The sequence below is a fragment of the Panulirus ornatus genome, chromosome 59, assembly GCF_036320965.1.
Source record: "Panulirus ornatus isolate Po-2019 chromosome 59, ASM3632096v1, whole genome shotgun sequence".
Lineage (NCBI taxonomy): Eukaryota > Metazoa > Arthropoda > Malacostraca > Decapoda > Palinuridae > Panulirus > Panulirus ornatus.
In genome coordinates this window covers 17,592,777-17,607,922 of record NC_092282.1, presented here as the reverse complement: position 1 = coordinate 17,607,922, position 15,146 = coordinate 17,592,777, and the positions used below count along the sequence as shown (strand labels likewise).

The 15,146-nt window shown below is 43.8% G+C and overlaps 1 protein-coding gene across 1 annotated transcript in view; it reads right to left on the bottom strand.

Moving 5' to 3' along the window:
• The window catches only part of LOC139767160 (uncharacterized), a 1,522,454-nt gene that overhangs the window by 1,401,250 nt on the left and 106,058 nt on the right, over nucleotides 1–15,146 (bottom strand). Inside the window, 1 exon segment of the mRNA XM_071696189.1 lies at nucleotides 450–619. Within this exon segment, the coding sequence (XP_071552290.1) occupies nucleotides 450–619 (170 nt within the window).

Below are 15,146 nucleotides of genomic sequence, written 5' to 3'. Positions count from 1 at the left end.
ACGTACTGTAGCATTGCGGTTACCGAGACAATGGCTGATAACTAAGAACTCACACACACATATGAAATTACCGGTTATATTAACACCCTGTACGTCCTGTCAATATAATGGTTAATTATTCAACTAAATTGTTCAGTCACATACAAAGGTTACATACGCAAGTAAGCTGAGCAGGTTATCATTATCATCAGTATCAAGTGTTAGTGTCTAACAATACAAGGTGAAGAAATTATTACCGAGGTGAAGTGTCATCAATGGTGTTACAATTAAATCTATCATACAAATGAATCTGGCATTCAAGATGGCCTGGGTTCGAATCCCGCGGGTCCAGTGGTAAATCGGTTCCTAGTCATCATGAACCTACACCGATGCTGGTGATGAGCCTCACGAGAGTGTTCCACGGGCATACGTCACAGTATGTTGAGAGACGCGGGGCAGTGAGTGGTTACCTGGCGGAGTCTATAGAGGATGGGCGGCGTCGGTCCCTGGTTGAGGAGGTGCGCGGGGAGGAGCCTAGGTTGTGTGTTAGCAGGTTACGGAGTCTGGTGGACACGGCCTCCCCCTCCCGCACCAGCAGGTCCAAGTCGCTGTCATGGCGTCCTACACTGGTGCTCAGACGCTGTAACAACAACAAAAACAACATATAACTTACACAAGAACCTTTTACACTGGCGTCAAACAACGTTACCAATCTGTACACTTCACCGAAAACCTTTTACACTGGCGTTAAACAACGTTACCAATCTGTACACTTCTCCGAAACCTTACATCACTTACCACCGGCACTGAGCTACGTGAAGACAATGATGATGATCAAGCTGTCTAGAATGTGGCTGAATATACTGGACACAGCCACAAGAGGGATCACACACCCCACGTCGGCTTAAACAGTTGAGGCTATTCCCACTGGTGTCAAATGCCTCACCCAGTTGGAAGAGACTATAAATATGGTTCAGATTGGCTCATAACACCTACTGACGTTTTAATCACAGTAAGAAAATATTTTGTAGTTTCCTTTTCCGTTATTTTTTTCTCTCTTTCAACACTTGTAACTCCGTGGCATGACTTTATGCCTGGACTGATCAACCCTAAATGTCAGCCATGTAAACTGATCTTGCAGATAGTCTCAACTTACGACTCTCCTCCTAAACTCATCCTCTCCGCTGGTCTGCCACACTAACAACCACAAGAAGGATCACACAAGATCCTCCCTCCTCCACAAGATCCTCCCACCTCCACACATAACCTAGACTTATCTACCAGGTCAGGATGTGGCTACGGCACCATCCCGCAACCGTCACCTCCCTCCTACAGAAACCCTTGTTTCCAAGTTGAAGTTGAGCACCACAACCGCATCGAACACATACAATCCTCTACAGACCGATATAAAACCAGCCGCATCCTCACCACTTGAATGTCATTAACATACGTCTGTTTAACAACATATTTTGAAAGACTCCTGTTTACTGATACATGAGATACATGAAGTCTCTATGTTTTCAGCCCTTGGACACAGTTGTTAACATAAACCGTGAACTAAATTATTATTATCATTATTATTATTATTATTATCATTATTATTATTATTATTATTATTATTATTATTATTATTATCATTATTATTATTATCATTATAATTATTATTATCATTATTATCATTATTATTATTATTATCTGACAGCTTCTTTGACCTTCAGTTTTCTCACGATCACCTACCTATTCCTCTACAAAAACCAATTACTAAATATGTAAACAGACCAGCGTGTGCCGACATGATGACTAGCTCGGATCCTTCCGTGGGTACACGAATATAGGAGGTAAAGGACTGGGTAACCTCCCACGAAGCCATAACCCAAGGTTATGAAATATGTGTTGGTGGCAAGGGGAAAAATGTTGTTGACTTGCTTGAGTATCTGTATCTTTGTGATTCCGAGCAGAAAATGTTGACGATGAGAGAATCGCAGATCCAACAAATATGACGTAAGACAACCAATAGAAATAACCGATAATACAAAACAATTAAAACTTTCGAATACTAGAATGAAAAAGCCCCTGAGGCACCAACGTGGTTCTACTAGACGTGAGGGAAGCAGGTATAGTACAGACCTGTGAAGGAGATGCACGTACAATACCCACGTACTTACTGTACAGTACTTAACAACTTGGAAGCTACAGTACCCACGTACTTACTGTACAGTACTTCACAACCTGGAAGCTACAGTACCCACTCTGTCTAAGATACAGTCTAGAACATCCATCATAAACTTGCCATAACCTCTATCAACACCTTGTGGTGCACCACATCCCCTGCACCAGCTGGTGTTAAGGTTGTACCCAAGTTCTGAGACAAACCTAGGATGAGGTGATTTGACGCCATCGTTAAAATTTCGGTTTTTGAATACCTCAACAGATATAATAATAATAATAATAATAATAATAATAATAATAATAATGATAATAATAATGATAATGATAATAATAGTAATAATAATAATAATAATAATAATAATAATAATAATAATAATAATAATAACAGCAACAACAACAACAACAACAATAATAATAATAATAATAATAATAATAATAATAATAATAATAATAATAATGATAACAATAATAATAATAATAATAATAATAATAATAATAATAATAATAATAATGAAAATAATAATAATAATGAGTGTCGTCTACTGGCGGATATCCTAGCTACCACTTGATGATTACTGCAGTGTTTCCCAGCTGGTGTGCAGCCACAATCTCCCTGCTGGTGTGTGCTATGGAAGGTTCCTAATGACAGAAATAAAATGAATATCGCCATGTCTAAACAAACAAATGAAATATTCATTTTATGAAAATATAATTTGTAAATCACGAGAATACATATATGTGGCGTGAGGGGAGGGTTGATCCAATAAGAATGGTAGGGTAAGAGAGAGATGTGGTGGGAAGAGGAGTATGTATGAGACAGATGAAGAGGGTGTGCTGAAATGCTTTGAACATACGGAGAAGAAAAGTGAGGAGAGGATGACAAAAAGGGCATAAAACAGAAGTGATGAGAGCAAGGGAAAGGAGGATACTAAACAGGAAGTGGAAGGATGGAGCAAAAGTTGCTTTGAAGGATTTGGGGCTCTGATCATGCAGGGAGGTGCGAGCCGTGCACGGGATTTGGAGCAATATGGTGTACAGGAGACCATGTGCTGTCAATGGGCTGAACATGGGCATGTGAACAGGTTCGGGGAAACCACGGGAAGGTCCGTGGGGTGTGGATGTACACACGGGCTCTAGTTTTTGTGCATTACACATGCCAGCTGATGAGTGAATGTGAGCGAATGAGAATCATTTCTTCATCTGTTCCAGACGACACCTCGTTAACTCTGAAAATGGTTAACATGTCGTCTGTAAAAAATTATGTACGTGATTATACAGCCACCTCATCTGGTTTACTACACTTATCACGTGCGTGAAATGGTTTTAGTTTTCCTTTCCTTCAATGGATAAAGGGTAACAACAGCTGAATAAAGCAAAATTTCATTCATTGAGCCGCGAGGATCAAGCAATCTCGTATATGTGGCGTGAAATGAGACAGGTTGAGAGGCACTGGACTATTGCCTGAGGTTCGACCAGTCGTGGAGCCACTGATGAACTAGCACCCTTGATAAACCCACCAAGGAAATTCTCTAGGATTTCCTAGCTATTTGGAGCCGTGAGTACCTCCGGCAGTGCCTGACGAGGACCTATCGATCTCGTTCCAAGAAAAACCTGTTCGACCGAGACAGTAGGACGGGAGCCAACCTAGTACGGGAGCCAACCTAGTCCAGCCACCACCCACCCGTTATTAAAGACGCGAGTACAGGAAGGACTCTTGACCAGGCGTGACATAATCTGGTGTGTGGAGGAGGGGCAGGGATTGATCACCTCCAGAGCAGCGCCAGGCACCACTACACACGCTGGAAATAATTGTACCTTCCGGCACAGCGTCGGGCGGGGTCAGGAGGGAGGGAGGGAGGCTGTGGGGCCGTTGTCTGGTGCTGTGTGCACAGCCTACCCCCAGCAGACATGATGCGAAATCCTGTGACCTCGACCTACAGTCAATAAATGGTAGTTTACTGATGCATACCATACCCAGGTACAGCAGCACCCTCCTTCCGTCAGGAGGAACCAACCAAGCTTAAGCACGTTACGACCCTTGAGCACAACGTTACGACCTTTGAGCACAAGGTACGACCCTTGAGCACAACGGTACGACCCTTGAGCACAACGTTACAACCCTTGAGCACAACGTTACAACCCTTTAGTACAACGTTACAACCCTTGAGCACAACGTTACGACCCTTGAGCACAACGTTACGACCCTTGAGCACAACGTTACGACCTTGAGTACAACGTTACGACCCTTGAGCACAACGTTACGACCCTTGAGCACAACGTTACGACCTTGAGCACAACGTTACGACCCTTGAGCACAAGGTACGACCCTTGAGCACAACGGTACGACCCTTGAACACAACGTCACGACCCTTGAGCACAACGATACGACCCTTCAGCACGAGGTACGACCCTTTAGCACAACGGTACGACCCTTGAGCACAACGATACGACCCTTGAGCACAACGTTACGACCCTTGAGCACAAAGTTACGAACCCTTGAGCACAACGGTATGACCCTTGAGCACAACGTTACGACCCTTGAGCACAACGTTACGACCCTTGAGCACAACGGTACAACCCTTGAGCACAACGGTACGACCCTTGAGCACAACGTTACGACCCCTTGAACACAACGGTACGACCCCTTGAACAAAAGGGTACGACCCTTGAGCACAACGGCACGACCCTTGAGCACAACGGTACTACCCTTGAGTACAACGGTACGACCCATGAGCACAATGGTATGACCCTTAGGTTTCATAGTGTAACATTTCGCTTACTCCTTAATGGTTCAGGTCAAAGGCCAGGCTATCATCAGACCCAAGACTATAACGTGAAGAGTTGTGGGTTGTATGTCCTTAGAGAGGTTAAGAGCACGACGGATACAATGGTAAGTGTGCGCCTGTACAACCCAAGAATCAGGCGAAAGAAATGAATGATGGTGTTACATATTCAGTTGTCCTAAGGTTATGGCAACCTAGTCCAGGCTACTGTCCATGTCATCATCAACAAGTACCACAGAATCTTATAATGATGAAGCTATAACTCCAGACTTCAGCGTAAGTTATACCTTGAGGTTACTCCAGGTAAGGCCACCTGTGTGCATGTTAACTACTACGTGGCAAACCAGCCATCATGAACCTTTACCAACACTGCTGTCATGCATCACCACTTGTATCATACACCAGCACTACGTGTGGCAATCGAGTTAGTGAACTGATTTAATAAATGTGTTACCAACACTTACTTCCTTCAGATAGATTAACATCTTTAGGCACATCATCAATTTGTACTTATAAAAAAAGTATGTGACATGAGAGGTTAATATCATCTTACAAATTACCGAGTTTTATCCAATAATTTTACGTGACGAACTGCTGATGGTTGGTGTGGAGTGGTCACGCTTGTCTACATCGACCTCCACGAGAAAGTAAACCGTCAGTGTTGTCATTAATATTGTCAGCAACAAACACAGAGTTCCTGTCCTCACCTGGCAACGGGAAAATGATGGTTACTGTCATCTTGCCGCCAACACGGACCGGATATCTGACGTAATTGCAGAGAAATATTCTGATTGGCCGATTCACGAGACGTAATTGACCATCATTGGCAAACGTCGATTTAAATGGGATGTGCACTGACGTCATTCGCTTACATCTTCCACCAGAATGAAATAAATATTTTTGTTTTTTTCCTGACGCCAGAGGACACAACTGACCAACCTAAGCAAAGATATCTTTATCTAGACTTATCTAATCTTTCCTCAATCATTTCTTCGTGCAAGAACCTAATCAGACCCTCCACTTAACCCACGATACATATGATCGTTCATTGTTCTGTCCGTCTCACGCTTCCCCTATGTAATCAAGCACACAGTAGGTACATATATAATACACATAACTCATCTTTCAGAATGCCTCTTTGTGTTCCCAAGACTACAATATCATAACTTCGCTTTCCAGTCATCTCGAGTCATCTCAGAACAGACTACGGTAATTCATAACTTATAATTCTTCAAGTTTGCTCATAATAAACTTGTCCGCGCTGACAGGTGTATACTCACTGCCAGGTGTATGATAGACTAGATGTATCATTACGATTAGTGAGAAGTGTATGGGCCGAGGAGTTCTGTCCTCGTTATGAAGTCGTTGTGGCAGTTCATTTGATACATGTCCACAAAAAAAATACATTACAATATCGTGTAATTGATTACTTATTATCTCAACTTCATTCTATTACTTCATGATTAACTCGCACGAGAAACTGAAATGCAAGAGTATTTCATTTTACACTTGTTCGTCATTTCCAGTTCAGCGAGCTTACGCTAGGAAGAGACAATGAACGGCCTCATCTGTTCACATTCCAGCTGTCATACATACACTGAAAACTGTAACTAACAATCTCTAACATTGTCACCTTCTTTTTCGAGAAATGCAACTATAATTCCATCCACTCAAGTCGCTCTGCCACATTTCATCTTGCATAAGACATTCAACACATCTTTTCTTCTTTTCACCAAACCACTCTCTCGCTTCGTATACCTCCACGTCCCAAACATCCTACATCTGCTAACCAATCATCTAAAATGATCTACAGTCATTAAAAATACTCACCATCTCCTAGTCACCACTTTGCCTTTTACCACTTCCCAATCTGCCCCACTATGCACCTGCTTGCAAAACGTTTTCTTATTCTCACCGAGTTTGTTGATACGCGCTCAACCCAACTCTCATCTGACTTCTAATTCAGCTTCTGCACCTTCCTCTTCTACAGCTCCCAATCACTCGCAATCCCTCCCAGCAGGTTACTCCCGTACACTTCTCTCTTTTCCCTCACTAACAACTTACCTTCCTCATCCCACCACCCACTACCCTTTCTCACGCGCCCATCCCCAACTTCCGCATGCCACACACTTATCCATCTCATACATGTAAGCCCAGCTTGCCTATATACCTCACATCCCTCAGCCACTTTCCTAGTTTCCTGTGCTCTCAACTTCCACCATTTTCCTTACACATGCCTCTTTCACCTTTCTCTTCACGTACATAGCATATTCCCTTTCCCTAGGGTGGATATGGCGAAAGAACCACAATGACAACGAAACCCAATACGCAGACCGGGTATGGCGGCCACCTGTACACCCACAGGTCTTGCCAGGTTATCAAGGCCAGAGGGAGGGAAGCAGGCCGGCCGTGTCCGCCACCTGCACACCCACAGGTCTGAGTGGTCCTGGTTCCATGTCCAGGAGGTTGGCGACAACGCTCTGAGTATCTAACTAGAGGGGAAGGATTGTTGGGGGCAAACACTATTAAAGGGGTCTGTTTGAGGGTTCTTGGGAGTGCAGTGAAATAAGCAAGGTTAGGAAAAAGAGGAGGGAAATGGGAGGGTAAAACATCCTCGGACTCTTCTGTAACGTTCACTGTCACTACCTCATTATTCACGTGTCCAGGGACCCTCCAGGAATACCACAACATACACACACATACACACACACACACACACCATCCATACCCTACATTATCATCACTCGCCACTCTACGTGTGCCTGGCACTCACAGGCACAGTCTCCAGTCATACTGTAATATAAACATTGAGGTTAAATATGCATAATTTCAGTAGGCTGGAAACCCTCAGTCAAGTTACAGGACACAGGAGATGACAGGAACAAGTGCATGATACATGTCACCCTCCGGCTACAGACAAAAGCCAATTATGTGTAAGACATTAACTTCTGCTCTGGAAGATTGACCTAATCATATGGATTTCCTGGTCGTGCTACAAAGTAATGCATAACAAATATATATATATATATATATATATATATATATATATATATATATATATATATATATATATATATATATATATATATATATATATATTCTCAAATATCTACAATGTTGCAAAATTAAGTGATCTATAGCCCAATGTGAGTACGCCAGCACGACGCATGAGCAAAGCGGAACGACCCCTGGATATCCTGGCCTGGTCTCTGACTTGCCTCTTATAGATCAAGCCAGATGTCAGACTATAATAAACAGAGTTCGTGCCATCGTGGCCGAGGGTAATGCCGGCAATTGAGACAGAGGCAGGGATACTCGTCAATTTGTCAGCGGTCATTACTGTTGTGATGACCGTGTGTGGTCAGTAACGAGAGTCCAGGTACCGCCTCACGCACCCCTCACACGGCACACACCACAATATTACTAACGTAACTCCTGATACATCATTATACAAGTTATGAGGAAAATATTACCACATGTGAGAGGTCCGTCGATGTCACCAGAACTATGATCAGGTGAGGAGATCAGTCTTCGGTACACTGCACACGTCATAACATCCTACTCCCTGGGTGAGGGATCAGACTCATAAGAGTCTCGAGTCGTCACATACTTCCAGATGTATAAGATTTTATGTACGAAAATTACCCGGTTGTAATCCTGAGTACAGAGGAGTCCAGATTACCTCAGGCTTATCTTCTCATGATATCAAGCACTACCCTCCAGCACTGGTGATGGGCTCTGTGTGTGCTGCACAGGTTGATTACTATTTGTGCGTTACAGGGAAAGTTTTTACACTTGTAATGCCCCGTCTTTTAACCTCGCATATATATATATATATATATATATATATATATATATATATATATATATATATATATATATATATATATATATATACCATGTTTTTATTCTTAAGTATGTATGCACGCGCACACACACACACACACACACACACACACACACACACACACACACACACACACACATCTATCGACTAGCCCCGAAGGATGAACACCTTGGCTGGGTGTGGGCCGACTGCCACGCTGGCCTGATGATGGATTTCTTTGTGCTGGGGTGATGGTAGGCAGTCTGGACTGGGCTAGTGATGGGTGGTGATCAGAAGTAAAGTGTGGTGGATGATGACCAGACCCAGAATGCGATGGGTGGTGATCAGACCTGAGGCATGACAGTGCGACAGCTGTTGCACAGGAAAGTGTAGAGTGGAGGGGTTCATTTCGTGAGGCTGGGAGGATGGTGTTTAGTGTGTGGCGGGTGAGGTTCATATGGATGTGGTCGTGGCAGTACTGGTGGAGGGGAGTTGGCCGCAGGGTATGATGCACACATAACACATGACAACTCCAGATTTTCCTGTGGTAAGCACTAAGTGCAAGCTCAGCCACTAGGCAAAATCTTGTCTTAAGTCCCTGTAAGTGAGTACGCTACGTTAAGGACCGGCTGAGGTGGACGACTGAGTCCTGTAGGACTTCCATACTGGCATCTTACAATAACATCAAGAGTTGTGTTACCCCGGGAGGTGTGCCTGCAGCCAAGCCTGCCTGGTGGTACAAGATGGTGGATGCTACAGTCCCACGTACCCTCCTGGTCAGGTGGACTGGTCGGTTCCAGTTGACAGGAACTAACGTAACTGTTTCTTGTAAGAATTGTCAGGCCTTTCAATCGTGAGGCCGTAAGACTGAGGCTACTTCACCTTCTAATCTTCCTGTAACTTACCTGCTGCGTTAAGGGATTTATATGACAATATTACACCCAGCCTCGGGCCAGCAGTGGTTACATCGTGTGCATGTCAGCTAGAAAGCTTGCCCGGGATTTTCGATGTGCATTTCATAATATGCCTCTCACGCGTCTATATTCTATATAACACACAGACAACAGAAGACGGGATGTTAGACACACCCAAGACCCATACCAAGCACACTCTCGGCCATTCAAACAACATTAAGTACTTTAATTAGCAATGTCAGGTCTTTAACCTGTCCCAGCGATCTAGATACTTCGTGGAGTCGATACGGACATGTAAGACATCCAGCTCAGCAATGTCACCGCAGGTAGAGGCCCATGTTAATCACCCGATAAGAATTCCAGACAGGAGGACGAGTGCTATACAGCAGTCTTCAGCCTGGCGTAAAAAGTGGTCAACATTTAAACAAACATCTCTTCTGATTTAAGAGAAAAATATCCAGTCATTCCCAGTAGCCCAGAGGACGGAGTCTGGCGAAGGTGAACATTTGTATACAGTGAATACAGTTATTGTGTCGTGCTAGCTAAGCCGTGGCAAAGTAGGCAGTATGAATGATGTTAGCGAGGCTCCTCCATGTCGTACACGATACATAATGTTCGTATTTACGGTAAACACAATGCACGAAGATGTCTGACGATTGTGATTATGGTGATGCCACGTAAATCGTGAAGAAAAGGAATAACTGGCAGATAAGTAGCCGGAGGCCTCTGCCTTCAAACGTAACTGCCAGAGTGATGTGACATCATTATGATCACAGTTGTCAGAAACCTCGGTAATTCTGAGGAAACACCAGTAGTTTCGTGGATGGCATGGAGGAGATTATGACAGATGGTTGAACACCGTGGGAAGGGAAGGATTGTCCAGTGTGCTTTTATAACAACACCTGCATGATATGGTATGGTTACTGTATTATAACTAATGAAACTTTTAAGAAAAGTCAGATAGATTCCAAATGTTGTAGAGATGGAAGAATGTTCTACAGCGCCACGTGGAACACTGGGTGTAGTCTCCTCTGAGAACCACAAGACGGAAAGGAAGAAAAGGAAAGGGAGGAGAAGACGAAGGAATAATACTAATAAGAAGAAGGAAGTATCACAGTAAGACTGAGCATGGTGTGTGTGTGCCTCCCGTGATCCACGCCATACGAAGATAACACCTCCCTCAGCCCGTCATCCTCTACGGCAGAGCAACTGGAAGAGTCGCTACTGACCTTCCTGCGGCGGCTTCTTCAATTATTCAAGGTGGATCTATTTCTGTGCTCGGGCGGACCATCCGAGAAAAGTCACCGTGTTAAGCCACGTCCCAATCAGACATGACCTAGTGAAGCAACACTTGGGAACGGAAGGTTTTAAGATCGTCCTGCCTGACTGATGCTGTACCTCAGCGACCTACACTACACTCATGACTGTACCGGTCATGGCAGACGAGAAGTAAATACCGCATGTTTCACAAGATATGACCCCAGATGAGCGGTGGACGGTGGGTGGTGTAGACCCACACTCCGACAGTAGCGACTGTGCTGACGACTGTACTGCAGTGTGTGTGGCCCTCATATGAGCCACCACCATGTGATGTGACTCCGGGTAAAATGATCCTCACCACTCCCTGAGGCGGGCAAGCGCTGGCACCTCTCACTGCTGGTGAACATGACATTGGTGACACATTACATACACACAAATATCCACTTAAATATGACCATAAACACAGAAAAACACACGACACAACTTAGTAATGCCACACCATAGGACAGACTGTCATTCACAGGAGCCCATGCCAAGCTTGGACTTGGCCAATCTTTACACACACGACTGTGGTGTGAGGGGTGAGTACGTGCACAATGCCACCCTAGCCTTCCCTCACCGATGGTTTAAAAGGTCCTGCCACACACGAACTCACGCATCTCACATCATCAAACAAAATAAACGTAACTCCGAATCGCAATATATATATATATATATATATATATATATATATATATATATATATATATATATATATATATATATATATATATATAATTATCCCTGGGGATAGGGGAGAAAGAATACTTCCCACGTATTTCCTGCGTGTCGTAGAAGGCGACTAAAAGGGGAGGGAGCGGGGGGCTGAAAATCCTCCCCTCTCAATTTTTTTTAATTTTCCAAAAGAAGGAACAGAGAAGGGGGCCAGGTGAGGATATTCCCTCAATGGCCCAGTCCTCTGTTCTTAACGCTACCTCGCTAACGCGGGAAATGGCGAATAGTTTGAAAAAAAAAAATATACATATATATATATCATTATAATATATCCCTGGGGATAGGGGAAAAAGAATACTTCCACCGCATTCCTCACGTGTCGTAGAAAGCGACTAAAGGGGACGGGAGCGGGGGGCTAGAAACCCTCCCCTCCTTGTATTTTAACTTTCTAAAAGGGGAAACAGAAAAAGGAGTCACGTGGGGAGTGCCCATCCTCCTAGAAGGCTCAGATTGAGGAGTCTAAATGTGTGTGGATGTAACCAAGATGAGAAAAAAGGAGAGATAGGTAGTATGTTTGAGGAAAGGAACCTGGATGTTTTCGCTCTGAGTGAAACAAAGCTCAAGTGTAAAGGGGAAGAGTGGTTTGGGAATGTCTTGGGAGTAAAGTCACGGGTTAGTGAGAGGACTAGAGCAAGGGAAGGAGTAGCACTACTCCAGAAACAGGAGTGGTGGGAGTATGTGATAGAGTGTAAGAAACTAGATTGATATGGGTGTATCTGAAAGTGGATGGAGAGATGGGTGATTATTGGTGCATATGCACCTGGACATGAGAAGAAAGATCATGAGAGGCAAGTGTTTTGGGAGTAGCTGAGTGAATGTGTTAGTAGTTTTGATGCACGAGACCGGGTAATATTGATGGGCGATTTAAATGCAAAGGTGAGTAATGTGGCAGTTGAGGGAATAATTGGTGTACATGGGGTGTTCACTGTTGTAAATGGAAATGGCGAAGAGCTTGTAGATTTATGTGCTGAAAAAGGACTGGTGATTGGGAATAACTGGTTTAAAAAGAGAGATATACATAAGTATACGTATGTAAGTAGAAGAGATGGCCAGAGAGCGTTATTGGATTACGTGTTAATTGATAGGCGCACGAAAGAGAGACTTTTGCATGTTATTGTGCTGAGAGGTGCAACTGGAGGGATGTCTGATATCTTGTGGGGGCGAAGGTGAAGATGTGTAGAGGTTTTCAGAAAAGAAGAGAGAATGTTGGGGTAAAGAGAGTGATGAGAGTAAGTGAGCTTGGGAAGGAGATGTGTGAGGAAGTACCAGGAGAGACTGAGTACAGAATGGAAAAAGGTGAGAACAAAGGACGTAAGGGGAGTGGGGGAGGAATGGGATGTATCTAGGGAAGTAGTGATGGCTTGCGCAAAAGATGCTTGTGGCATGAGAAGCGTGGGTGGCGGGCAGATTAGAAAGGGTAGTGAGTGGTGGGATGAAGAAGTAAGATTATTAGTGAAAGAGAAGAGAGAGGCATTTGGACGATTTTTGCAGGGAAATAATGCAAAGGACTGGAAGATGTATAAAAGAAAGATGCAGGAGGTCAAGAGAAAGGTGCAAGAGGCGATAAAGAGGGCAAATGAGAGTTGGGGTGAGAGAGTATCATTAAATTTTAGGGAGAATGAAAAGATGTTTTGGAAGGATGTAAATAAAGTACATAAGACAAGGGAACAAATGGGATCTTCAATGAAGGGGGCTAAAGGGGAGGTGATAACAAGTAGTGGTGATGTGAGAAGGAGATGGAGTAAGTATTTTGAAGGTTTGTTGAATGTGTTTGATAATTTTGATAATAGAGTTGCAGATATAGGGTGTTTTGGTCGAGGTGGTGCGCAAAGTGAGAGGGTTAGGGAGAATGATTTTGGTAAACAGAGAAGAGGTAGTAAAAGCTTTGCGAAGATGAAAGCCGGCAAGGCAGCGGATTTGGATGGTATTGCAGTGGAATTTATTAAAAAATGGGGTGAGTGTATTGTTGACTAGTTGGTAAGGATATTCTATGTATGTAGACTCATGGTGAGGTACCTGATGACTGGCGGAATGCTTGCATAGTGCCGTTGTACAAAGGCAAAGGGGATAAGAGTGAGTGCTCAAATTATAGAGGTATAAGTTTGTTGAGTATACCTGGGAAATCATATGGGAGGGTATTGATTGAGAGGGTGAAGGCATGTACAGAGCATCAGATTGGGGAAGAGCAGTGTGGTTTCAGAAGTGGTAGAGGATGTGTTGATTAGGTGTTTGCTTTGAAAAATGTATGTGAGGTATACTTAGAAAAGCAAATGGATTTGTATGTAGCATCTATGGATCTGGAGAAGGCATATGATAGAGTTGATAGAGATGCTCTGTGGAAGGATTAAGAATATATGGTGTGGGAGGTAAGTTGTTAGAAGCAGTGAAAAGTTTTTATTGAGGATGTAAGGCATGTGTACGTGTAGGAAGAGAGGTAAGGGATTGGTTCTCAGTGACTGTTGGTTTGCGGCAGGGGTGCGTGATGTCTCCATGGTAGTTTAATTTGCTTATGGATGGGGTTGTTAGGGAGGCGAATGCAAGAGTTTCGGAAAGAGGGGCAAGTATGCAGTCTGTTGTGGATGAGAGAGCTTAGGAAGTGAGTCAGTTGTTGTTCGCTGATGATACAGCGCTAGTGGGTGATTCGGGTGAGAAACTGCAGAAGCTGGTGACTGAGTTTGGTAAAGTGTGTGAAAGAAGAAAGGTGAGAGTAAATGTGAATAAGAGCAAGGTTATTAGGTACAGTAGGGTTGAGGGACAAGTCAATTGGGAGGTAAGTTTGAATGGAGAAAAACTGAAGGAAATGAAGTGTTTTAGATATCTGGGAGTGGATTTAGCAGCAGATAGGACCATGGAAGCGGAAGTGAGTCACAGGGTGGAGGAGGGGGTGAAGGTTCAGGAAGCGTTGAAGAATGTGTGGAAGGCGAGAACCTTATCTCGGAGAGCTAAAATGGGTATGTTTGAAGGAATAGTGCTTCCAACAATGTTATATGGTTGCGAGGCATGGGCTATATATAGGGTTGTGTGGAGTAGGGTGGATGTGTTGAAAATGAAATATTTAAGGACAATATGTGGTGTGAGGTGGTTTGATACAGTAAGTAATGAAAGGGTAAGAGAGATGTGTAGTAATAAAAAGAGTCTGGTTGAGAGAGCAGAAGATGGCGTATTGAAATGGTTTGGTCACATGGAGAGAATGAGTGAAGAAAATTGACAAAGAGGATATATGTGTCAGAGGCAGAGGGAACAAGGAGAAGTGGGAGACCAAATTGGAGGTGGAAGGATGGAGTTCAAAAGATTTTGAGCAATCGGGGCCTGAACATACAGGACGGTGAAAGGCGCGCAAGGAATAGAGTGAATTGGAACGATGTGGTATACCAGGGTCGACGTGCTGTCAATGGATTGAGCCAGGGCATGTGAAGCGTCTGGGGTAAACCATGGAAAGTT